Source organism: Microcaecilia unicolor, chromosome 3, assembly GCF_901765095.1.
Source record: "Microcaecilia unicolor chromosome 3, aMicUni1.1, whole genome shotgun sequence".
In the NCBI taxonomy this organism is placed as follows: Eukaryota; Metazoa; Chordata; class Amphibia; order Gymnophiona; family Siphonopidae; genus Microcaecilia; species Microcaecilia unicolor.
Window position 1 is genome coordinate 459,770,106 of NC_044033.1, and position 26,667 is coordinate 459,796,772.

Below are 26,667 nucleotides of genomic sequence, written 5' to 3' on the forward strand. Positions count from 1 at the left end.
ACCGCTGGGCACACCCCCAATGCTAAATTTTTTTTTTAATTTCATAGCACCAAAAACAGTGTGCGCCGGAAGCTAGAACTACCAGTGGGATCCTGGACAAGCCCGTCAGTACGATTGATTTTCCATGTGCAAACCCAGTGGTAGCCCTACCGCCAGGTAGTAAAAGGGCCCCACAGTGCATATTGAAGAAACTATTTTCTTAAACGCTACCATAGCAAGAAGATAACCAATAAAAGAACCTGAAGTGAGTCCTTAAACTCCTTAATTTGTGACTCACACAATACATATGTTGGCCCCACTTTGAGTTTCCTTATCAGCTCCAGAATTAGAGACTTCACATTGACAGTTTTAAATAATTGCATATAATGAATCTGAGGAACCACTTGTGCTGTAAAATAATATGGAAAAATAAAATTGGAAACAAATGTTCCATTTTGATTTGCAGTATATCAATACTTGTTTGCTTATTTCTCACTTTTGCATTTGAAGTCAAAAGTGAGGTGCATTGGGAATCTTCTAGCATCCAGATAACTCTGAGTTAAATTGCTGCCATAGATTGCTTCCACGTTAGCTATTAGTTTGAGGAGTCACAGTTATGAGGCAAATGAAACATCTGGTTTCTTGTTGATTTGGTTGTTTAATTATGTTAATTATGTTAATCCTTCTTTTGTGAATATAGATGGCTGTGACTCTGCCAAAAACTCCTGGACGGGAAACTAGATATGTAAGCATTTTTGTAATTTTCATTACTGCATGATTGGCCTATATAAATCATTATTCAATTAATGAAATTAATGGTGCATTAACAAAGGATTCTAAGCTCTTATAATCTAAATGTTAACAGAAAATGAAATTGTAAGAATTGTAAGAATCCACATTTTTATCCCAGAATAAAACTAAACATGTTTAAGATATGAAAATAAAAGGTAGAGTACTAAAATTCTCTTGAGTGTTCTACTGCTGCTTAAATACTTCAACAACCATGGGTCACCTACGGCATAAACTGTCAAAGCTATATCATCACCCATTGCAATGTTTCTATTTGATAGTTTCCAACTAAAACAGATTTTTGATCTGAAGAAGAAGGGTTACCTTTGAAAGCTAATCAAAAATGTATTAAGTTAGTCCAATAAAAAAGGTATCATCTTACATACGTGAATAACATAGCAGATGACGGCAGATAAAGACCTGTACAGTCCATCCAGTCTGCCCAACAAGATAAACTCATATGCGCTACATTATATGTATACCTAACCTTGATTTATCCTTGCCATTTTTGGGGCATAGACTGTAGAAGTCTGCCTAGTAATTGCCCCGCCTCCCAACCTTTGGTGCTGCCACCCAATCTCCGCTAAGCTTCTGAGGATCCATTCCTTCTGAACAGGATTCCTTTATGTTTATCCCATGCATTTTCATCTCCATCACCTCCCGCGGGAGGGCATTCCAAGTATCCACCACTCTCTCCGTAAAAAAATACTTCCTGACATTTTTCTTGAGTCTGCCCCCCTTCAACCTCATTCCATGTCCTCTAGTTCTACCACCTTCCCATGTCCAGAAAAGATTTGTTTGCAGATTAATACATTTCAAATATTTGAACGTCTGTATCATATCATCCCTGTTTCTCCTTTCTTCCAAGGTATACATGTTCAGGTCAGCAAGTCTCTCCTTATATGTCTTGTAAAGCAAATCCCATACCATTTTTGTAGCTTTTCTTTGCACCGCCTCAATTCTTTTTACATCCTTAGCAAGATAAGACCTGCAAAACTGAACACAATACTCCAAGTGGGGCCTCACCAATGACTTGAACAGGGGCATCAACACCTCCTTTCTTCTGCTGGTCACACCTCTCTCTATACAGCCTAGCATCCTTCTGGCTATGGCCCTGCCTTGTCACACTGTTTCGTCGCCTTCAGATCCTCAGAAACTATCACCCCAAGATCCCTCTCCCTGCCTGTACATATCAGAGTCTCACCGCCTAACACTCCTGTGGATTTCTACTCCCTAAGTGCATCACTTTGCATTTCTTCGCATTGAATTTTAATTGCCAAACCTTAGACCATTCTTCTAGCTTCTGCAAATCCTTTTTCATGTTTTCCACTCCCTCCGGGGTGTCCACTCTGTTACAAATCTTGGTATCATCCGCGAAAAGGCAAACTTTATCTTCTAACCCTTCAGCAATGTCGCTCATAAATATATTGAACAAAATCGGCCCCAGCACCGATCCCTGAGGCACTCCGCTACTCACCTTTCCCTCATCTTATTTCCTTTCTCTGTTTTATTTCTATTTATTACCACTAAAACAGCAAATTCCTTTCAGAGATCCACTATATTTTGGTTTTGTTAGATTCTTGATATACTGCTTTTTTGTGGTACAGGTACTTTCTCTCTCTCTAGTGGGCTCACAATCTAAGGGGTCCTTTTACTAAGCAGTAGAAGCCTGTGGTAGTGTGGGCCATTTTATACCATGACTGGGAAAAAAGGCATTTGTTAATGGAGCAGTAAATGGCTGTACGCAAAAACTAAAAATAGCATGTGCCTATTTACTACCTGAGCCCTTACTGTCAACCATTGACCTAGCAATAAAGGTTCATGTGCTACACGTGGTAATTAGGCAGCATGCCAATGTGGCCGTGTTGCCAATTACTGTCGAGAATGCCCTCCATGGTAGAAAATAGAAAATTATTTTCTACCATGGGAATCAGCACATGCCAACCTTGGAATTACTGCCGGGATGTCTGCGCTACCCAGGCGCTAGTGCCAATTTGGCACATGCTACTCGTTTGTTAGTCCTACCGTGTCTTAGTAGAAGGGCACCTAAGCTTTTAAACCTGGGGCAATGGAGGTTTAAGTGGTTTGCCCAGGGTGACAAGGAGCTGCAGTGAGAATTGAACCTAGTTCCCCTCCCCTCCCCCGGTTCCTAGACCATTGCACTAACCATTAGGCTACTCCTCTCACTTTAGTTCTATATTTAATGTACTGGACCCATAAGCTCTGTTTTGTGAAGTGCTTGTCCCATTCTAGACATATGGGAGTAAATTCTATAAATGGTGCTTAAAAATTAGAGCTGAAAAAAATAGCGCTTAGCTACATTTAGGCGTGACTACTGCTGGGTTTACACACGGCAAATCAACCCTACTGCCAGGCTCGCCCAGAGGTAGTTCCTAATCTGCTCTGCATCATTTCTGGTGCTAGAAAATGCTTTTCTAGCACCTAGGGTGCTATGATTTCTTTTCTTTTTTTTTTTTTTTTAAGTTTATATACTTAGTCCAGGCTGTGATGCTTGATTCAGTAAATGTTTTCTTATAATTCTACTGTTTTGGTTTATGTGTTATAAAAGCCTTTTAGAGTACTGCATTTAAAATGCAACATTTTCTCTATTCATTTGTTTCCCAGTTAAGCAATATGAAAAGAAAATAGAAACCTGAATAAATGTGTTGGAATTATTTTGCCATTTTTATTTTCATTATTTATTTATTTCAGAATTATTTATTATTCGGATTATCTTGTCTTCTTAACAAGAATTTATTTTATTGCACTCTTATTCAATTGTTATTGAAATACTATTATGCCTGCTAGATTTATGTAAAGCTCATTTTGTGTTTTACAGGCTGTGCTACGCTCACCAATACCAAAAAGCACTGAGAGTAAGTTGGTATGTATCATTTTTGAATATCATTGTTCCGCAGAAATAATTGAAGGCAATAAACCAGTCTTCCTCTATTTATCTTTTTTAGCTGTATTTTGACATTGCTTTTGTTCTAAACAATCATTTTCTATTAGCTGCAAAAAAATTATATTAATACTAATATAAAAGGCCCGTTTTGGTAGGCAATGAAACGGGCGCTAGCAAGGTAATCCCCCCCCGCAGCGTCCCTCCTGCCCCCCCGCCCCCCCTGCAGCCACCCATCTGGTCTCAGGACCCCTCCCCACCAACCCTCCTCTCCCCCTGCAGCCATGCATGTGCAGCGGCCCTCCTCTCTCCCCTGCCCCCCTGCAGCCACCCATGTCCAGCAACCCTCCTCTCCCCCTGCCCCCCTGCAGCGTCCCTTCTGTCTCCCCTGCCCTCCCCTGCAGCCACCCATCTGGTCTCAGGACCCTCTCCCCACTTCCCTCTTCCCTGCCCCCCCTGTAGCCACCCATGTCCAGTGACCCTCCCCTCCCCCCTCGGCGCATCACCCAAGCCCCTCCGCCCCAGCGCATCACCCAAGCCCCTACCCCCCCTTCGGGCACATCAACCCCCTCGCCACCCGCAGCCGCCAATACTAACACTGTCTGGCTGCTGCTGCGTCTCCTGTTGAGCAGCAGCGGCCGGTACAAAAAGAAAAAAGCCCCCCAAAAATTTTAAACCTGAAATGTGGCTCCGTAGACAGCCATCTGGCATTGGCTGTCATCTCTGCAGCCGCTCCTCCTCTCCCCTCTGATGTCGCTGCGCTCCTTTGGGGTCTTCCTGCAGGGGCAGTGACGTGGAGGGGAGAGGAGGAGCGGCTGCAGAGACGACAGCCAATGCCAGATGGCTGTCTACAAAGCCACATTTCAGGTTTAAATTTTTTTTTGGCTTTTATCTTTTTGTACCGGCTGCTGCTACTCCACAGAAGAAGCAGCAGCAGCAGCCGGACAGCGTTAGTATTGGTGGCTGTGGGTGGCAAGGGGGTTGATGTGCCCGCTAGGGGGAGGTAGGGGCTTTGGTAAAGCACTGGGGGAGGGTCTTGGGTGATGTGTCGAGGGGGGGTAGGGGTTTTGGTGTTGCGCCGGTGCTTGGTTGTTGCGCCGAGAGGGGGGGGGCACTGAGAGCTGATTCGTAGGCAGGGGGAGGAGTAGGGAAACACGCTCCACGTGTTTTCCTACTCCTCCCCCTGCCTGGCTCGCGGTTTTGCAGGGCAGGGGCTTGGTTGTTGCGCTGAGGGGGGGCACTGACAGCTGTTTCCCAGGCAAGGGGAGGAGTAGGGAAACACGGTCCACGTGTTTCCATACTCCACCCTTGCCTTGGAATCAGCTGTCAGTGACATCACTGATGTCAGTGCATTCTAAACTGTCTAGCAGACCACCTCCGAGGGAGGCGTGGTCTCAGCCACATTAGAATGTTGAAGGTGAGAATTATTATATAAGATAAGGTCATTTCAGGGAGACATTAGAGGCTTTTGAGCTCATTTGCAGACACTTCCATGATTGGCTAGTCCCTGGTGTGATATCTGTGGAGGTTCTTCCACAACCTACATCTTGCCACCACTTCCGCGGAGTGTTTGGGAGGCATCAGAGGCTACTGAGCTTATTTGCAAGCACTTCTGTGGTTGGCTGGTCCCTGATTTGACATCATTCCTGCATCAACCTACATCTTGTTGCTACTGCTGCAGAACACGGCTGTGGGCGTATAGCCATGGGTGCATGCCCAAAGGGACGTGACCAAAGGGGCAGGTCCCACCCCTTTGAAGCAACTGAGGAACAAGAAGCATGAATCCTTGCTCTTATTTTTCCATAGGGAAGCATAAGGTTGGAATGAGCAAGACTGAACAGACAAGTGGTATGAAGGGAACTATGGATCAACCTAGCCCATTAAACCTGCTTTATTAAGGGAGATGATGACGCCTGGAGTTATTACTCCTATAGAGGTGTTATCTTCCAATTCTGACTCTAAGGTCCATGTCTCTTCAAGGCTCTTGGTTAAATTACCTATGTCTGTACTGTGTTCCTCAGTGGCAACTGACATTGTTTCCTCTCAGACAATTTCTGGTGAAATTACTGTAACCTGGGGTTAGAAAATTAAAAAAAAAAAATACTTTCCTGGGCTCCAGGAGTTTTGGGGACGAGGCACTGCACTTTCCAGGGTCCGGGATGGTTGGGAACGTCCCCGGGCCTGCAAAAGGGAATTCGGAGCGCTGGAGGGGAACCAGGAAGCGAAGTGGCGTTTTTTTAACTCCCGGGGGCCGATGGAGCGTAACCCCGGGAGTGAAGATTGTTTTCGGGCCCGAAGAGGGAAACCGGAGGCCGGAGGAGCGCTGCAGGAGGCAGCGCTGAAGTTTGCCGGCTGAGGGAGGGCGCCGGGAATTGTTTTTTTTAAAAAACAAGATGCCGGCGAGTAAAGAACGCCGGCGCGAGTGTGCATGAGGCGGCGCGCCTCATGCACGAATCGCGAACGCGCGTCTTCGCGAGTAGGCCGAAGCCGGGGCCTAAATTTTGGGCCGGCTTCGGTTCTTTTTTTATTATTGGATCCGTTTTCGTACCAGGACGACCGGGACCGGAACCGAGGGTAGGCATCGAGTGTGCTGAAAATCACGGACAAGGTAAGGGGTTTTTTAACCTAAAATTTCCGTTTATTTATTTTTAAATTGTATAAGTTCGGTTTTTGATTTTTAAAAAATCAGGGGTTTAAGTTTTTTAAATTTGGTTTTTAGATTCATGTTCAGGGGATTTTTCTTGATTTTTCTATCGGATTAGTTTTTTGAATTTAAATATTTTTAGGGGGTTTTTTGGAGGGGTGCTAGTTTGAAGGGGTTAATAAAGGGTTAATTCTTAAATTCAACAGGGTAGATTAAGGAAGGGGTATATTAATTTTTGAGATGGGTTTTACAAATTTGGGTAATTTTGGAGAGGGGTTAGAGGGGATAATGTGCGGCGGATAGGAAAATTGGGGTATTTTTAAAATTTAAAAGTATGGTTAGATGGGGAATTCGGGGTTTAGTGGCAGGGAAAATTTGGGGTATTTTGGGGAAAATTGGAAGGAGTTATAGTTTAATTTTATAATTTCCCATTGAACTCTATGGGAAATTATAAAATAAAATGGAGATTTTGCTGTGCTTCTCAAGATTCCGCTGGTCAGCTTGAGGGTTTAGAATGTTGGAAAAGGCTTGGGATTGGTCAGCAAGGCTTGGAATCCCAAGCCAAAGCTTGGTCTCCTAGGAGATGAGGCTAACTGACAGTGGCAGTGAGAGGCTGGTGACTGAAGAGAGCGGAAGCGCAGCTCAGTGTGGGAGAGTCAGTGTGAGATTATTGGTGATTGGAAGTTAGAAAGTGAGTTTAGTGTGATAGTAAAAAGTGTGAGAGTGATAGTGAATTAAAGGAAAAGTCTGTAAGGGGTTTTATTTGATTTTTGATTAATTATAATAAACTTGGGGGGGTATGAAGTATGATTGGTTTTGGTAGTGAAGTGTATGGATGATAGGGGAAAGGGGGTGATTACATATGAGAATAAAGGTGATTAAGGAATGTTGGAATGCCAGGGACTGAAAGGGTTATCAGCCTCTTAAATTTAGGGAATTCAGTGATTAGAATAGGCTTGAAGCAGAACAGGGATTTGTATTTAATTTTATTTAAATAGTTTAGTTGGCCCTAAGTATTAAATAAATAATTCACTAGAACTAAAGGTATTAACAACATGTGAGAATAGATAGGGTTTTTCCTCCTATTAAGTTTTAAGAGATAGGTTTAGGGAGAAGACCTGGAAGAAGAACCTGGAAGTTGGAGAACCAACAAGGGCCCCTCCGCAAGACAGACTACACATCATCCAGTGAATTGACATAAGCTAAGTGACTATTGAGAGAATAGAGAAAAAAAATAGAAAAGAAAAGATAGAGAAAGACAAAGACAACACTAAATATACTTACCTTGATAGCTTCTCTAGAGTGAAGACAGGTACCTGTAAAAAGAGAACAAAGAACACACAAAGTATCAATTCTAATAATTTACTGTATAGCTTATTTGTCATCTGATTTAATTGAAAAGAATTGAGAAAGGTTATTTGAGATACTTATCTGAAAATTCTTGAGACCTAAAGTGATTCCTGTAAAGAAAAAGAAAAAGGAAACTAAGTTAATGTATTAACCCTAAGTTGAGAAATTATTTAGTTAGAATTGTGATACCAATAGAAGGGAATTTGGTTAGAAATTAAAATGTTATTGTTCCTAGTTTTTATGATTACTAGAATGTGTTGAATAAACTTGTGTTATTTATATTAAACATAATAGAGTTTTATTGCCTCCTTCAAATAAGGGATAATCCTGAATCTAGTTTTTTTTCCCCTCATGGTCCTAGGGATTATGAGGAGAGGTTAGTTTTTGTAGCTTACCCCTTTCATTCTGAGGTAGAGTTCCAGAGTCACGACTACTGCCATCTGGAAATTTGGGCTCTATTTCTGATAACATCTTGTGCCAGAGCGAGAGGGGTACAGCCAACAATTGGCGTAGTCGGCAGGATTCTTCCCTGAATTTGAGGGTCCCCAAAAGCTGAGAGTAACATTCTGAAGGAATTTTAGGTGTTGGACCATTTTCAATAAATTTTGAAAAAAAAAAAATTTTGTTGAAAAGTATTTTTGGGCGACAAGGTAGACCGGGTTTTGGGTTCTCCCGGGAGTCTCTGTTTCCGTGGCAACATCCATATAGTACCTGACTCCGAAGAGACAAGAGAATGGAAGGTGAAGCTTCTGGAGGTAGGGCTACTCCGGTTCCTCAGATTCACACACACACAGTGATCATCCCACAAGACAGGAATGTTCCAGATTTCAGTGGATTCCCCAGGACTTCGGAAGACTTGAAGATCGAAGACTGGGTGGATAAAATGAAGTCACGGATGAGGTTAATGCGGGTTCCGCCAGAAGATCAGGTGGAAGTGGTGCGTGATCACCTCAAAGGCATTGCTCTCGACACGGTGAAGTACTCGCTGCCAAAGGACTGTTCAGCGGAAGATATCTTTGATCTTTTGAAGCAAGTATATGGGGACAAAGTGGCATTGGGCCTACGTATACAGGAATTTTACAATATCCGTCAGGGAGAGAAGGATTCTATTCGGGTATATGCTTACAAGCTTCAGGAGAAGCTAGAGGCCATTATGTCCCGGGATCGTCGAAGAATGGGCGATCCAGATGAAACTTTGAAAGAGCAGTTTGTTATAGGCCTCCGGGATGAAACCTTGAAAAGAGAGATATCAAAAAGAAGTGAAGATAATCCGGGACTGTCATTCGCTGAATTAATGCAAGCTGCAATCCGTTGGGCTGGAGAGGAAAGAGGTCTGTTGTCCGGGGAGTTGACACCGAAGAAAATTCTTCAGAGGCCAAGAGAGGATGCAGGAGATTACTGCCGTCCAGAGCAGTCTGCAACTGTTGCCATGATGCAGCAATTAACCAATATGTTTGCTAAAATGTGTGAACGCCAAGAAGAGGAGTGGCGACGGCAGAGAATGGAGAGGGATAGTGCAAGGTTTGCAAATGTGCAAAGAGAATACCAGAGATATAATTCTAATGTTAGACCTCCCTCAAGAACTCCTACAGGGGAAATGATTTGCTACCGGTGTCAGGAGCCTGGCCATATAGCCAGGAACTGCCAGAGTGAGAGGGCCAATAGAACATACAGTGGAACCAACAGAAGCAATGTTGAGAGACCAAGCACCAGTGTCAATTATGTTCCTCCTAATAGCCAGCAGGCCGATTCTGCTCCTCAGAAGGGAAGTGAGGCGAAACCTGCAGTTAGGATGCAAAAGTCTTTGGAACAACAGGGAGTTCTGGAAGAAAACTTGTTTGGAGAAAGAGCCATTGGGGAGAGTCCAGTGCTCAAAGTAAAGATAAATGGTGTGGAAACGCTTTGCACACTGGATACGGGCTCTAGTGTTTCCACCATCCTTGCGAGTTTTTTTTACAAAAACTTTGCTGATACCAACTGCTTAAAAGATGCAAGCCAGCTAACTTTGGTTGCAGTAAATGGGACAGACTTGCCTGTGTTGGGATATATAGACGCGGATGTACAGTGTATGGGACAAGTGGTACCGGAACGATGCATATTTGTTGTAAAAGACAACTTTTGCAATGGGCAAGTTGAAGACCAGACAGTACATGGCATAGTGGGCATGAATGTCCTTCGGTACCTGGAAGGATTATTCAGAGACCTGTTTTCTTTGATGGGCGAGCCCGTGAAGATGGCGAGTATTCGGTCCAGCATTTCCCAGAAGCGTTGCAACAAAAGTAGGGAATCTATTGGCGTGATAAAGATGCAGGGAAATGTGAGCAAAATTATACCAGTAATGTCAGAAAAGTTCTTGATTCGTCAGCGAACAAGGAAGAGTATAGCAGCGGCACTGGCTTCTGATACCAAAAAGATGCACTTACCCGAGAGGAGCCTAGTAGCTAATACCCTGATTATGCAGAAGCAAGGGGAAAGACAAAATGAAACAGAGAGTGATAAATCCTTAAAAGGTACTTGTTGTGAAAAGAGTAAAGAAGAAGTGATCGGGAGTGGTTTGGAAACGAGCAAGAAGGAAATGCTGATTTCTGGACAGAAGAAAGAGGAAAAGCTAATCCGTTGCCCGGACACTGAATATGAAGAGAAAGAGATACAGAAAGTGCTGGGTAACTTTGAGTTGTTGGGAATAGCAGAGTTGGTGGTACCACGTGAAGAGGATCCTGATCCTTCCAACATCATGGACATGACCAAAGAGTTGGAAGAGAGCAAAGAGAACGAGAGGCCTGCAAGTTTCCAGAGTGAGATGGTCTGGCTGCAGCAGTATGGTCTGGAACGTGAGAGGGAGGGACAGGATCGGAAGCAAACACTGAGACAGAGTACCCTGAAACTGGAGGCTCAAAAATTAAAAGAAGACGTGAACATTAAACAAGCCATGGGACTAAGTCTTCAAGATTTTAACCGCCCATTTCTGGATGATACGAGTTCGGAAGAATATCCTGAAAGAGTGGATGTTTTAAATAAAAAGTACGCAGAGGCTGAGGCGGTAGAACTGAAAAGGAAGGCTGGGACAGTTACCCATTCTGGTCGTCTTGTCATTGGAGCTAGACAGGGTCCAGCAGCTGAATTGTCCTTGAGCAAAGAGAAATTCAACCAGAGTTTATGTATCTCCTCCAGACACAAGAAAGGATGCTGGTCCAGGTTCCTCACAGATGTCTTGAGTGCTGCAAGTGGGAGATTGGGTCTTGCTCCGGAGACAGAGATTCCCGGGTAGGCACAAGATCCAGGATGTTTGGGAAACTTGTCCCTATAGGGTGGTCCAAATGTATGGGGAGACAGGTAATGTGTTAACGATTCAAAATGACAAATTCGGGAAGAAAACTGTTCATAGAGATTTGGTAAAGAAATATGATTTGGAGATGGAGGAAATTGTAATGGCACCAACTCAGGTTGAAAAAAGTGATAAAAATGTGGGTTTACCAGTACCTGAAAAGGTAACTGAAAAAAATTTATGTGATTATATTGTGTACACTGAGATAACAATTAATTCTGCTGGAAATACATGTGAGTCTGTAAGCACTGGAGAAATCAGAAGTTCAAAAAGATGTAACAAGGGAATGTGTTCTTCATTTCTTAAAGACAATTTTATTTTGGGTTGATTTGGGAAAGGATGGTTAAGTTGAGAAAATTTAGTTATAAAAGGTTTGCTTAGTGGGAGGGAGAATAAATAGTTCCTTTAGTTGAATGAGGTGTGTATGGAATAGGGTTGGTATTGGGAGTTGTAGGGGATGAGTGAATGGATATTTGGAGAGAATTGAGATGTGAGAATGGATAATATTGGGGACAATATTATGTTTTTTCTGCATGGGCGAATGTAACCTGGGGTTAGAAAATTAAAAAAAAAAAATACTTTCCTGGGCTCCAGGAGTTTTGGGGACGAGGCACTGCACTTTCCAGGGTCCGGGATGGTTGGGAACGTCCCCGGGCCTGCAAAAGGGAATTCGGAGCGCTGGAGGGGAACCAGGAAGCGAAGTGGCGTTTTTTTAACTCCCGGGGGCCGATGGAGCGTAACCCCGGGAGTGAAGATTGTTTTCGGGCCCGAAGAGGGAAACCGGAGGCCGGAGGAGCGCTGCAGGAGGCAGCGCTGAAGTTTGCCGGCTGAGGGAGGGCGCCGGGAATTGTTTTTTTTAAAAACAAGATGCCGGCGAGTAAAGAACGCCGGCGCGAGTGTGCATGAGGCGGCGCGCCTCATGCACGAATCGCGAACGCGCGTCTTCGCGAGTAGGCCGAAGCCGGGGCCTAAATTTTGGGCCGGCTTCGGTTCTTTTTTTATTATTGGATCCGTTTTCGTACCAGGACGACCGGGACCGGAACCGAGGGTAGGCATCGAGTGTGCTGAAAATCACGGACAAGGTAAGGGGTTTTTTAACCTAAAATTTCCGTTTATTTATTTTTAAATTGTATAAGTTCGGTTTTTGATTTTTAAAAAATCAGGGGTTTAAGTTTTTTAAATTTGGTTTTTAGATTCATGTTCAGGGGATTTTTCTTGATTTTTCTATCGGATTAGTTTTTTGAATTTAAATATTTTTAGGGGGTTTTTTGGAGGGGTGCTAGTTTGAAGGGGTTAATAAAGGGTTAAATTCTTAAATTCGACAGGGTAGATTAAGGAAGGGGTATATTAATTTTTGAGATGGGTTTTACAAATTTGGGTAATTTTGGAGAGGGGTTAGAGGGGATAATGTGCGGCGGATAGGAAAATTGGGGTATTTTTAAAATTTAAAAGTATGGTTAGATGGGGAATTCGGGGTTTTAGTGGCAGGGAAAATTTGGGGTATTTTGGGGAAAATTGGAAGGAGTTATAGTTTAATTTTATAATTTCCCATTGAACTCTATGGGAAATTATAAAATAAAATGGAGATTTTGCTGTGCTTCTCAAGATTCCGCTGGTCAGCTTGAGGGTTTAGAATGTTGGAAAAGGCTTGGGATTGGTCAGCAAGGCTTGGAATCCCAAGCCAAAGCTTGGTCTCCTAGGAGATGAGGCTAACTGACAGTGGCAGTGAGAGGCTGGTGACTGAAGAGAGCGGAAGCGCAGCTCAGTGTGGGAGAGTCAGTGTGAGATTATTGGTGATTGGAAGTTAGAAAGTGAGTTTAGTGTGATAGTAAAAAGTGTGAGAGTGATAGTGAATTAAAGGAAAAGTCTGTAAGGGGTTTTATTTGATTTTTGATTAATTATAATAAACTTGGGGGGGTATGAAGTATGATTGGTTTTGGTAGTGAAGTGTATGGATGATAGGGGAAAGGGGGTGATTACATATGAGAATAAAGGTGATTAAGGAATGTTGGAATGCCAGGGACTGAAAGGGTTATCAGCCTCTTAAATTTAGGGAATTCAGTGATTAGAATAGGCTTGAAGCAGAACAGGGATTTGTATTTAATTTTATTTAAATAGTTTAGTTGGCCCTAAGTATTAAATAAATAATTCACTAGAACTAAAGGTATTAACAACATGTGAGAATAGATAGGGTTTTTCCTCCTATTAAGTTTTAAGAGATAGGTTTAGGGAGAAGACCTGGAAGAAGAACCTGGAAGTTGGAGAACCAACAAGGGCCCCTCCGCAAGACAGACTACACATCATCCAGTGAATTGACATAAGCTAAGTGACTATTGAGAGAATAGAGAAAAAAAAATAGAAAAGAAAAGATAGAGAAAGACAAAGACAACACTAAATATACTTACCTTGATAGCTTCTCTAGAGTGAAGACAGGTACCTGTAAAAAGAGAACAAAGAACACACAAAGTATCAATTCTAATAATTTACTGTATAGCTTATTTGTCATCTGATTTAATTGAAAAGAAATTGAGAAAGGTTATTTGAGATACTTATCTGAAAATTCTTGAGACCTAAAGTGATTCCTGTAAAGAAAAAGAAAAAGGAAACTAAGTTAATGTATTAACCCTAAGTTGAGAAATTATTTAGTTAGAATTGTGATACCAATAGAAGGGAATTTGGTTAGAAATTAAAATGTTATTGTTCCTAGTTTTTATGATTACTAGAATGTGTTGAATAAACTTGTGTTATTATATTAAACATAATAGAGTTTTATTGCCTCCTTCAATAAGGGATAATCCTGAATCTAGTTTTTTTTCCCCTCATGGTCCTAGGGATTATGAGGAGAGGTTAGTTTTTGTAGCTTACCCCTTTCATTCTGAGGTAGAGTTCCAGAGTCACGACTACTGCCATCTGGAAATTTGGGCTCTATTTCTGATAACATCTTGTGCCAGAGCGAGAGGGGTACAGCCAACATTACTTTAAAGGATCTTTGGTCAATTGTAACTAGAATTGATAATTCCCTGCAGAATAATTTGAAGCTTTTAAGATTTACAGAAGAGTCTTCAGCTAAGATTGCAGAGTATGATGATAGACTTATCATCTGGAGAAGTTTGATTTACAGGTTCTGTCCTTTCAGTCCGCTATTGTTGCAGTTAATAAAAATAGCTTGATAATCCATTCATGATTGGAAACTACAGAGAATGTGGAGAAGGATCACAATTTGCAGCTATTGAATTTTCCTATTACTCATTACTTAGTTCCAGTCATATTATTTAAAATGTGTGTTAAAAATGTGTTACAATTATCCTATGACTCATTGATGGTTAGCAGTATGTATTATATGCCTGAGGGTGTTCGTAAGGTTAATAAGCAAAGTAATTTTGATTCTATTACTACTCAGTAGCCTAGTGGTTAGTGCAGTGGACTTTGATCCTGGGGAACTGAGTTAAATTCCCACTGCAGCTCCTTGTGACTCCGGGCAAGTCACCTAACCCTCCATTGCCCTGGTACAAAATAAGTACCTGAATATATGTAAATCACTTTGAATGTAGTTGCAAAAACCTCAGAAAGGCAGTATATCAATTCCCTTCCCCTCCAGACAGTTTGGATGTATCCAATATTATAGAATCATCTCAAGATACCAATAGATGGGCAACCTATTATGATGTTTCCAAACCAACACTAATGAGACATAAGACAATCCTGCAAATGAAACCTCAAGTTTAATCTTTGGGAGCTACTTTCTTCTTGAAATTTCCTTACAAGTGTTTGGTAACTTATGGTGAAAATTCTTATATTTTGTTGGGATCCTTCACAGTTACAGAATTTTATTTTGGTAAAAATCTTCACACCTTGAAGTGGATTGGAAGTTTGGTATTATTATTATTATTATTATTATTATTATTATTATTATTATTATTATTATGTTGTTGTTGTTTGATAATGTTTATTTCTTGTTTTTCTTGAGAGATTATCTCAAGAAAATTTTCAATTAAAAAAAAAACTATAAGGTAATTTCATGGTGGTAAGGAAGCACTATCTTAACTATGTACTGAAGAGCTTTGGCTACCAGAAGAATGTGAATTGGACAAACATATTGACTCATTTTCACTTCATTATACAAAGACCTGAACTGTATGAAATCCAAAGATGTATAAAATATCACGAACAGGAGAAGATCTAGATGGCAGAAAGCCAAACATTCTCTGAGCAGACTCCAGTGTCTTTTTAGTTCGATATATGGAAACTTACTATGGGTTGAAAGTCTCCATTTATGTAGCTAAAGAATTTGTGGATATGAAACTAAAAAAAAAGAAATTAGAAAGTAAATATTGACTCAGGGTCAATAATAGCTATAATTTATATAAGCATGTACTATTCTTGTACCTAGATCTCCATTTCACATAGATCAAAATTGAGAAGTCCAGATCTGGCAGACTCAATTTTGGTGAAATCTTAGAAAAGATGTACCAAATCAGAGCCTTCTCTGAGGACAAGTAGGACATTGTTTCTCACATATGGGTGATGTAATTTGACAGAACCTGGTGCAGACATTGCCCAGAATAATATCTCTTTAAGAGGACTTTGGAGGTGTCTCACCATGCATGCATGGATGCCTTCCTGCTCGACGTGTGAGAGCGGGACCAGCTATCTTTCATTTTTGGTAGAGCAGTGAAGTCGTGTCTGTGATCTCTGCTCAGTGTGTCAAACTTTCTGTTTTTGTAGTGCCTTCCCTTGTGGGTTTTGCACTCCTTCGTCACATTTTTTAAAATTTTCTCTACTTCAGTGTGTGCCCTAGTGAGTTTTGTGCTTTTCTGACTTTTTAAAAATTTTTTCAGTCCTAAGGCCTTCTTAGGCCCAGGTTGTCACTCACAAATATATTGAACAGAATTGGCCCCAGCACCGATCCCTGAGGCACTCCACTACTCACCTTTCCCTCATCCGAGCAAATTCCATTAACCACCACCCTCTGATGTCTGTCCGTCAACCAGTTCCTAATCTAGTTCACCACGTCGGGTCCTATCTTCAGCATGTCAAGTTTATTCAAGAGCCTCCTGTGGGGAACCGTGCCAAAAGCTTTGCTGAAATCTAAGTAGATTATGTCTATAGCACGTCCATGATTCAATTCTCCGGTCACCTACTCAAAAAATTCAATGAGATTCATTTGGCATGATTTACTTTTGGTAAAACCATGTTGTCTCGGATCTTGCTACTTATTGGCTTCCAGGAAATTCACTATCCTTTCCTTCAGCATCGCTTCCATTACTTTTCCAATAACCGAAGTGAGGCTTACCGGCCTGTAGTTTCCAGCTTCTTCCCTATCACCACTTTTGTGAAGAGGGACCACATCCGCTCTTCTCCAATCCCACAGAACCTCTCCCGTCTCCAAGGATTTATTAAACAAATCTTTAAGAGGACCCGCCAGAACCTCTCTGAGCTCCCTCAATATCCTGGGGTGGATCCCATCCAGTCCCATGGCTTTGTCCACCTTTAGATTTTCAAGTTGTTCATACACACTCTCTTCTGTGAACAGTGCTATATACACTCCATTCTCATATGTACTTTTGACAGTCAATCGTGGTCCTTCTGCAGGATTTTCTTCAGTGAAAACAGAACAAAAGTATCTGTTTAGCAAATTTGCTTTTTCTTCATCATTATCTACATAGCGGTTCACAGCATCTTTCAGTCTCACAATTCCCTTTTTAGTCTTCCTCCTTTCACTAATATACCTGAAGAAATTTTTGTCGCCCATCCTTACATTTTGTTTAATCTACCCCTCTATAGACCCCCGTGGGATCCTTCCACACGGAGGTGTACAGAGGGTCTGGTCTTCACATGTAGGCATCAGAAGGCGCAGTTCACATCTTATTCCCATGACCACAGCTTTCGGTCCTTCTGGATCTAGGTATATCCTGGGCCTTTTATGTTCTCACATATAATCTATTGAGAATCTACTTTAAGTAGTTAGTGTCTAGTATGTAGTTAATTGTGTAAAATAAATGACAGGTAAAGGAGGATTAGAAACAAAGACAGAATTTAGAAAGAGGGTTTAGTTTTATTTCTTACCAAAATGGAAATCTTCAATTCAGTACATCACCCAGTACATTTATCAGATTCGGGTACAATTGGACAGAGCCCTGCCGTTCCTCAGCTGCGTTGGGGATATGTTCCAACTCTCTGTCTAAATCTCACCCCTTTTATAGTAGTTTGTCTGAATAGGAGTCTATGGCAGGACACTTTTTGCTTAATATTGCACAACCTCTGTGGTGTCCATCTGTGCTTCCGTTTTTGTAAACAACTTGTTCCCTAATACTAAAATTATCTGTTCTAGCTCTTGCAAAATATTGTGCAACTTCCTCTTTTGTCAACATGTTTTCTCTTCTGCCAGAACATCTTATTTTTAGCATATCAGTTTCACTTCCCCTTTTTCTATTATCTTATGATCTAAGTTTCATCTTATAGAAAGACAAACTCCATTTTAATAAGTGCTACATTCAATTTGTACCTGATTTTGTTAAGACTCATCTATAAGGCCATTAGTAGGTTATCAGGCTTAGTCAGTGCTTTTCAGCTGCACAAAGCTATGTAGCTTGGCCCACTATTCCAGTGGATATATCTTAAACTAGAACGCATATTAACTTGCAGGAAAAGCAAGTCCTTGCTCAGCCAGTCATAGATTTTTAAATCTAGCTGGTATTTTTACAGCCTGAGTCCTAAAATCTGGCCTTCCACCCTTCCGGTGGGCATCCAGTGAGGGCTTCTTGCTGTACTATAATTATACATTCCCCACTTGTCACCCCCTCTGGAGAGGGGTGACACAAAGCTCGTCAAGCTTGTCATCATCCATTCCAGAAGGTGGTAAGCTATCAAACGAGAGGGGGAGTTTTGGTCTTACAAATTGTTAGAAGGTATGGTGCAAGATAGGAAACTTCATTCTCAGGTGATATATTATTTGGGCATATGGAATTCCCTTTATATTACCCAATCCCTTGGGCCTTAATCTTGATGTTACCCCTCTTGAGGCTAACTCAAACCTGTAGTGAGAGAGGTTTTATGAATGGGACAAAACCATGAGTTCATCTGCAAAATCTCATGAAGTATAGGTATGTGGGTAATAGCAATTTAAGGTGGATCGTACTAATAAACACTTTCAGGTCTTTCTATGGCTTCTATTGTATCTGTTGCATAGTACATGGGGAGATAATCTAATGTATGTATCTCAGTGGTCCTCGGAAGGAATAGTGGTTTTGATTAAGCATTGTTATGGTGGCTCAACAAATATATGGTTAGTACTCAGATTGCAGGCTGTTTTAGGTTGTCGGTATTCAGAATCCTTAAACAGGTCGGAATTCCTGGACCTTACTATTACTCATCATTAGCATCCAATCATGAGCACTAAAAAGTGGATAGCAAGTATGAGGTTGCCTCATACAGTAAAAAGGGTCAATCATAGAAAAATTAATATTAACAAAGGTCATGCATGGATCTTGACATATGCATAATGACCTGGAAGTATGGGAAGCATTTCATATATCCGTTACCCCACTTGGAGCTTTGTCAAACCTACAGAAATACATGCAGCTTAAGTAAGCCTACACCAAAGTTAAACAAATGCATAACTGGTTGATACTAACAGAGTTTACACCTACATTATGATATCATAGCCAGTATTAGGGTTTCATGTTACCCTTGTATCTGAGCAATATCAACTTCAATTTAAATTACATAAGCAGAAATAACGGGGAAACTCTTAGAAAAACATTTAGAACAATAAAGGAAATAATAGGAAAATAAAAAACAAAACCTTTTCAATATATAGACAGGATTGCTGCTAAACTGAAAATAAAACAAAATATGAATCTATAATGTCCATAAACAGCAACAGTAATTCTCAAATTAAGTATCAGTTCTAAAGTCTCTTTCATCGATCATGGTTGAGACGGTGGAAGCGCTGAAGAATCTGGACGGAGATCTGGAAGATCTAACAGGGCTCGGTTTTCAGGCTGGCCTGCTGAAGGAAGTGGTCGGTCTTGAGATGGCTAGGCTGGTAACATCTGGTTCTGCGGCTGAGTAAACACGTATATCTTTCACATGGACCCAAGACTTGTGGTCCAGTAGTTTGCAAGGTGTAAAGATTATTGCCACAACCTTAGGGGATAACATCATTTGGGCCTGGATAGATCTTGAAGACGTACTTGTGGTGTACAAACTGGGATCTTTCCATTTCTTTATTCTAGGCATACACCATCATAATCAGTCCACCAAGAGTCAGAGGCTGGCAAAGGAATAAGCAAAATAACTGTATGCCTGAATGATACATTGCTATATCTTGGTGGGCATAATCAGTGTGAATTGAATAAGCAAAAATAATATATAGATGTCAAGAGAAATGAAAGACAATGTAAACATGGAGAAAACAGTGCTAATTAAGTGCAAAAGCATAAGGGTACAATAACGAAAAGCCAATTTACATAAATAACAATAGTATACATATCTCCTGATTGGTAAGGATCAGAGCTTCAAATGCAACCCTCTTAATACTAGGGATTGGGATCTGCATAATATATCCCCACTACTGGCTTGCATAATGTGCAAGACAGATTGGTAATTATTACGAAGACATGATCAAATAACAATGGTGAGAGATATGGAACAAACGAAAAGGGTACAACAAAAAAACCCCACAATAAAATTATTGATGTATGGGGGGTCAGGAATATGGTGAACAAAAATAGGCAAAAGTCACGGATAATGCGTTGCAATGTATGGCCAGTAGGTATAAAATCTTCACCTGCAATGACTACCATTCACCAAGGGTTGAGCCCTCAGTTGCAGGAGGCCAGCAGGACTTACGAGCTAGATGATTCAGAAAGAAGGGTAGAAGCCAAAGCTTCTTGCAATTCCGGTAAGTGGAGAGCCCGTCTCTTTCGCTCATGGACCAATCGATGCATCTGTTGAAACTCACGCTCAATAATGTCTCGTATCTCAAACCAGGTAATGTTGGGGTCTGTGCATCTGTCCTTTAATTTAGCGATTCTTTGCTGCAACATAGCCTTCAGATCAGATACATTATCGGGTAGCTCTTCTTTGCTAGTAGTCGTCTCCTCGGTGAGGGACGTCAACGGGAATCCTGTATCCATCTGGGGAAAGGCAAAACTTAAACAGACCAGTAGTGCCATTTGGCGGGTCGTGGGTATAAATGGGGGCCAGGAAGGAGGGATGGTAAGAAACAAAGCATCGAGAATGAAAAAATTAAAAAAAAAATTAAAAAAAATTAAAAAAAATTAAAAAAAAGGCACCCTGAAGGGTGTAAGATAAAAATAGGCTTAATAAAAAAAAAATAAAAATAAAGCAAAATATGATACATCTGAATTGCAGCAAGGCATATTCAGATGGCAATGCAAGAAAAAGGTTCCTCGAAAAAGACAAATGGAAGGAAAAAAACATTAAAAAGTGCAGCCACTTGATTGACCCTCACATAGAGTTTAAGTAACCCTTTGCAATCGGTCAAAGAAGTAGGGAGAAGCATATCGCTTTAAGACAAAACCACCACGTGGCAAGAGTTAGTTGAAGCAAGGTGTTAGTTAAATACATAAAGCATACATTCCAGGACCGCTGCACACAAATAGTTTATACCAGTTTTTTCTCACAAACACTAGCAGTGAAAGGCAGAGAGATAAAAAACGCAATAGTTGGCATTCCAGGGGTTATTGTGATAACCTGTTTTAAATAGAAAGGAATCAGAAAGTGGAATGCATAATTTTCCTTATTTACGTCTGAAAGCTTCACCAATTCTCTGTTCAAGAACACTACAAAATCTATGAGCAACGCAAAATGCTCCCCCGAATGGCCAGTTCAAGGGAATATTTCTCGCATTTATTCCATAAAACGGATAATGGTTATTAAATATTTTTTCTTTCTTAGACAAGGAAATAATGAAAAGCTTTCAGATATCACACATACCATAGAGAGATTTCAAAAAATGAAGGCTTTATATTAATGAAAAAACTAAAGAAGTAAATGTCATATCAATTTAAACACCGTAACAGTTAAAGCAGTAAACATTTTAAAAATTGGCGTAAATAAGTCAGTTCAGGTATATATAAAAAAACATAAAATGAATATCCTCTGGGGATCGCTCATCCCTGCAGTTGATAAGAACTCCCCAGGGAACGTATGCATAAAAGCAAATTAAAGAACTTGCTGACTTAGTTAGGTCATTTGTATGGTACCATTAATATACACTTGCAATTAAACCAAGAGAAATATAAAATAAAAACATGTCATCTGTAATAGAAACAGAAACATCACACCAATACATATACAGAGAAATGGTTTCTGGATACTAAATGAGGAGCTGAGTACTATGAGTAACTGTGAACTACAAAATCAGATCAGGTTCGGAATACGCCTAGTCATTATGGACGGGTGGGGTGGGCGATTTTGATTTCTGGGCCAATGTTGAACTGGCAGAAGACATTTAGATGCATAATGTCCAATTTGACGGCAACGGAAACATGCCACACTAGCACGGCGATAGGGACTAGATTGGGAATCCTGGTTTCCAGCTTTAAGGCCTCTGCGATTGTCAGCATACCTGAATTGGGGTTATGTTTTTCATAATCTGGCAAATCAGGGTAAACACGAGGGCAAGTAGTAGGTGAACTGGAACTAAGGATAGCAGGGTACCTAGTGCCATGAGGAGAGGAAAGCAAATATAGGGTGGACGGGGTGCTAGAACTAGAAGGTGTGGAGGGGCTGATCTTAGAGGACATCTTAGTCTTCAAATCAGCAATCTGCAACATTGTGAGATTCCTGTGCAAAACCTGGTCCCGGCGGACCTCTCTTTGCCTATTCTCAATTAGTTGCCTACAATAGTGAAGGATATGTTCCCGAACCTGTGGCCATTCCATGTGTTGTAAACCTATCGTCTTATCTAGGTTCTTCCTGACCTTAGAGGGTAAGGTCTGTTTAAGTAAGTAATAGAATACAGGGAGAGCATTGTCTGAGTCAAATCTTTCCTCAATCTCATCATGAAACAACTGCTGCATCCTAATTAGGTAAGCTTCAATCAGTTCTGACCCCACCTCCCATCGTTGTGAAGTGATGACGGAGAAATCTTTCTGGGCAGGGAAGGAAGTACGTATCTCTTGAAACAATTTTTCTTTAATCACTGTCAAGGGGGCACTATCATACTGATTCTCAGTCACAAGTTCAGCATAGCCTGCTTGTGTGAACAAATCAGTGATGCTAGCATGGGCGGTCCTGCCCAATATGGCCTTCATATTTCCTACTGAAAGAGCTGCCCCTAGAGTGGCCTGTTGTAGTTTTAGTAGCCACTTGTTCCCTCCTTTAGTAATATTCGGGAGTCGCAGAACAAGGCCATTCAGCTCAGTTGCAGACAGGGGAGTAGTAATATACTCTGTATGAGGAAGACCAGCTGACATTCTATTCAGCAGGGGGAAAAGATTTGTAGCTCGGGAAAAGTTTAGCACCCTCTCCCCAGGAGGGGGTGGTGTGAGGGTGATCATATTGATTAAAATATCCAATGGTGGAATTTCAGCAATGATCTAGAACGTAGGTAGATAACTGTGGGCTAGAGCAAATATACATGAAACCCAGGCCTAGAACCAGTGGTTTGAAGCCATAAGTTAAGGACGGGACAAAATAAGTATCAGTGATAGTTGTATAGTTGTATAATAGTGAAAATAAATTATATAATAATTTTTTTCAGAGCCGCTATAGAACCCGATTTTGAACACAGTCCTAGGACCAAGGTTTCAGAGAATACAGTAGAATTATGAAAAGAGCTAGGGGCGGTACGCCAATAGTTTACAAGAGCATGCGATACTCACGTGTCTTCTATTATACTCAAATTCTGTGTAGGAGGTCTAAAATATAAATGATCAGTCGGCATAAAGATCTACATACTAGTCGACATACAGAGGAGAGGTATAGAGAATTCATATTAAGATAAAGGTAAAGATAAGAATATACGCTAGTGTGTATGCAACTATGTATAAATACTGCCTTCCAGGGAAGCCTCTGGTCAAGAGCCAAATAAGCGCCTCATCAACCACTCTAGTCAAGAGCCCACTAAACGCTTCATCAACCACCAGGAGCCAAAATACACGCATCCCCGGTGCCAGGAGCCACAATACACGCTCACTGGTAGAGCCCTAAATCAGGGAGTGCACCCATCAAGGGATTCAAGTACCCGTGAAAAAGGTACAGTGAATCCGGAAGGCAGTAACCCAATGAGTTTTCACGTGCTAGGAGCCTTAAACGCATCAAAAACGCATCAACTGTGACAAGAACCCTAAACGCTTCAACCAGCTCCCACTGGGTTTTCAATTAATCAAACTATAAATTTACGACCTCTGATTAGACTAGCTAGTAGGAAACGGTACAGAGGCGTCCCTCAGGAGTACCGGTGCTACAGGTTCTAGCCTAATTGGTAAAGAGGCAAGTGTTATAGACTGGGGGGCCGGGCACACCCTGAAAACTGGGTGGTATTAATGGCCCAATCCATAACAATTTAGGTACCGTCATCCATCCAAGGGACAAAAATTTTGCCCCGTAGAGGGGTGTAAGCCCTTCCCCTTACCTTTCGCCGGGCATCGGTACGTAAGCCAATGGTTCTAGCGTAACACAAATAGGAATGAGAGTAAGGGTATAGTATGTATCAGGGAAGAGTCCCTAAAATATACTTCAGAAAAGGAAAAGAGGGGTGGGTGTGGATCATTAAAAGGAGTTTAGCCTGTAACAGGAAAAAAAACTTTTGGGCACCTTATGGGCGGCGGCCGATCCAGAAGACTTTAAGGATCCAGCCACGAAATAAAAATAAAGTGTACATATTATATGGTAAAAACTGACCTACCTAATTTGTAATGTAAGGCAGAAAATAATACCGTAAAGTTATGTTAGGAGTTGTGTATGGAAACAAAATATAGACATTAAACAAAACCTGATACTTCTACATACTATAATGAAAGTAACAGGGGATAACCATATATGTAACTGGAACACCGATTTCAACAAAAGGCAAGAAAATGTATATTAACAAAGACATTATAACATGTGTAGTCCGGAGCTATACCCCTAGAATAAATGAAATAAAGGTAAATACATATTAAATGCTTTTGGGGCGGGTACCGGATAGGTTGGAAGTAACATCTAAACAGGAAAATATAAGAGAAGCATATATTATAATAAATTCTCAAACAGGACACTAGAATCGTGGTGCAAATATGACAAGTTAATACCCATAAATATGACAAATTAATACCCATACACTCAGAAAAGGAACATAGTAAATAAAATAAACCCGAATGCGATGGCAGGAAGCTTTTGTGGCGAAACAGGTGAAAGGGAAAAAAACAAATTAAAACATGTGATTCTTACACCAAGAACTTCCAATGATATGGCATAAAACATACATACTAGTCAGTGACTGAAATAATATGTCTAAATGATGACAAACAGAATAGCTGCAGCATTAGAAGGAAAAAGAAGGTGGGGTTATAAAGAACCAACAGGAAATAACTGAAGAAGTGAAGCAACGCTGTATTCTCATGGTACGCAGCCATCATCTTCTCAATCGGAAAGGTAAAACATATTTTATATGCATATCTATAAAGGTAAAAGCAAAGAAATGCTGCTATATAGTACATAATACTCCTACTATCATATAAGTTATACAAGGGGTATCTAGCTCTTAATGTAACAATAAACCATTGTAATTTCAAGCAACTGTCTGTGTTGGATCCTAGTTTACAATGCTGTCGAGTAAAAACAGAAAATTTGTTATAAAGACTTACACAATTTAATTCATTATAGAACCATATTATTTAAAAGCGATTGTCATTCTTAGGACGTGGAAATATTCATCAGGAAATATTATAACATAGCTCATTATTACAAGTGTTTAAAATAAGCCAGTCCAGGCTGTATGCAGTCGGAGGACGAAAACCACAATGCAAGCGAGGAAGTGCAGTATTTCCTGTAGATAACGTTATAATATAGTCAGGCTCACCGAAGATTAAAAAGTATTAAAAAGCATCCTGAAAAAACTAACACGATAGTACGGTGCAGGGGCTGTAGCTTATATTTCTTTTAAACGAGTACACCATTAAAATAGAGCATAAGAAACCAGAACTATATGAGTATCGGAGATCCAAAGCATACGAGAATCTTATCTAGAGGGTGAATAAGATCCTATCTAATGCAGCATAATACAAACAGTAAAATAGATAGTGCAAGCAATAGAAGCTAATGTGCGGGGACAGCATAGCCCCTAGCTTATAACGGGAGCAGGATATAATCTATATAGCGTCTAAACAGCAAACTGTAAAAGTATGTTTCCTAATTATGTCACAATAAATACCCATTTCAAACTACAAATTCAGGAAAACCTCAGCAATTATATATAAAGATTATGCACAGCTAGGGAGAAAGAAACATTGGCTGGCATCGTCAACAGGAAATATTAATATAAAAGTGAATTCAGAACCGATTACACAAGCTAGAAGGGACCAAAAGCAAATGTCAAAAAGGAAAATAAATGACAAACCTTAAGCATTATTAACTAAAAGTATAAAATTGTCCCAAAACTAATTGTAAATTAAAAGGGTGTGATAACAGCTACTAGTACAAGTACAAATTTAAAATTACAACTGTAAAAGGAGAAGAAAAAGCATTAATCAGACCGGAGGATGGCCGTATAGTTTGACAGCCAGCCATAAGTCATAGTATAAAACACTGATAATACATGAAGGAGAAGAGCATGCTTCTGAAGTCCAGATATCTTGGAAAACAAATCACAGAGCCGGGGCACAGGAGAATGCTGTATAATGGACAAGAAACCTTTTGCAAGGAGAAAGTATAGGTGGAAGTGAGATAAATTTAAAAGTCTTACAGCCGAGGCTGTGGCAAATTTACTTAGAGAAGCAGTAACCACGGGAGCTTAACGCAGATAACTGTTAGGATTAGTGCAGGACTTTTGGGACTTTTAACAAACACGAAATACAAAGGTGGAAGGCTTAGAGCATAGTAACAGTTTCATATATAGTGAGTATGGCAGAAAGGTGCCGAAAGTGGCAGAGACGGGGTCTATGCGGAGAAAAGTTAACCCGGAAGTGTAGCTGAAGTGGCTACGGGGAAACTATGCACTTATAAACTGAGAAGGCAAAGATACAATAGCAATTATTTGTGGTTTCCTGTGGTTTCCGGTGGCTATAAAATTATTCAAAGTCAGATCAAGACTAGCAATCATTTGGAAAAAGCACATAAGTTAATGTTTTGTCCGTTTCCAGCTGTACGGCCCTTGTACTGAAATGCTTTTACAGCTCTGAATATGGTTCCTTAATAAGGCTATGTTATAACAACAGAATAGAAACTTTCATGTTCCTGTTTGACAGAAAGGCTGTTTCAAAGCAGGTTAGAGAAGCAGATTAAAACGTGTCATTCCTCCATCATAAGCCTCAAGTTTATAGTATATAACATATTAAATCAAGCAGTCCAAATACAATACCTAATGATTACGAACAGAACAGGCTTAGCATTTGAGGGAGGGGGGGGGGGGTGAAAAGTTACCGTTTTACCCAAAGGCAGAAAACACATTACTACGAATTAGATTCCGTTTCAGCATGGCTAGCACAGGAAGTCAGCACAGTCTGA

The 26,667-nt window shown here is 40.7% G+C and overlaps 1 protein-coding gene across 4 annotated transcripts in view; it reads left to right on the top strand.

The window, feature by feature from the left end:
* The window catches only part of MLIP (muscular LMNA interacting protein), a 182,039-nt gene that overhangs the window by 115,428 nt on the left and 39,944 nt on the right, over nucleotides 1–26,667 (top strand). For all 4 annotated transcript variants that reach the window (XM_030198970.1, XM_030198971.1, XM_030198974.1 and 1 more), the window contains 2 exons: nucleotides 680–724; nucleotides 3,608–3,652. In XM_030198970.1, coding sequence (XP_030054830.1) covers nucleotides 680–724; nucleotides 3,608–3,652 — 90 coding nt within the window. The remainder of the gene's footprint in view (nucleotides 1–679; nucleotides 725–3,607; nucleotides 3,653–26,667) is intronic.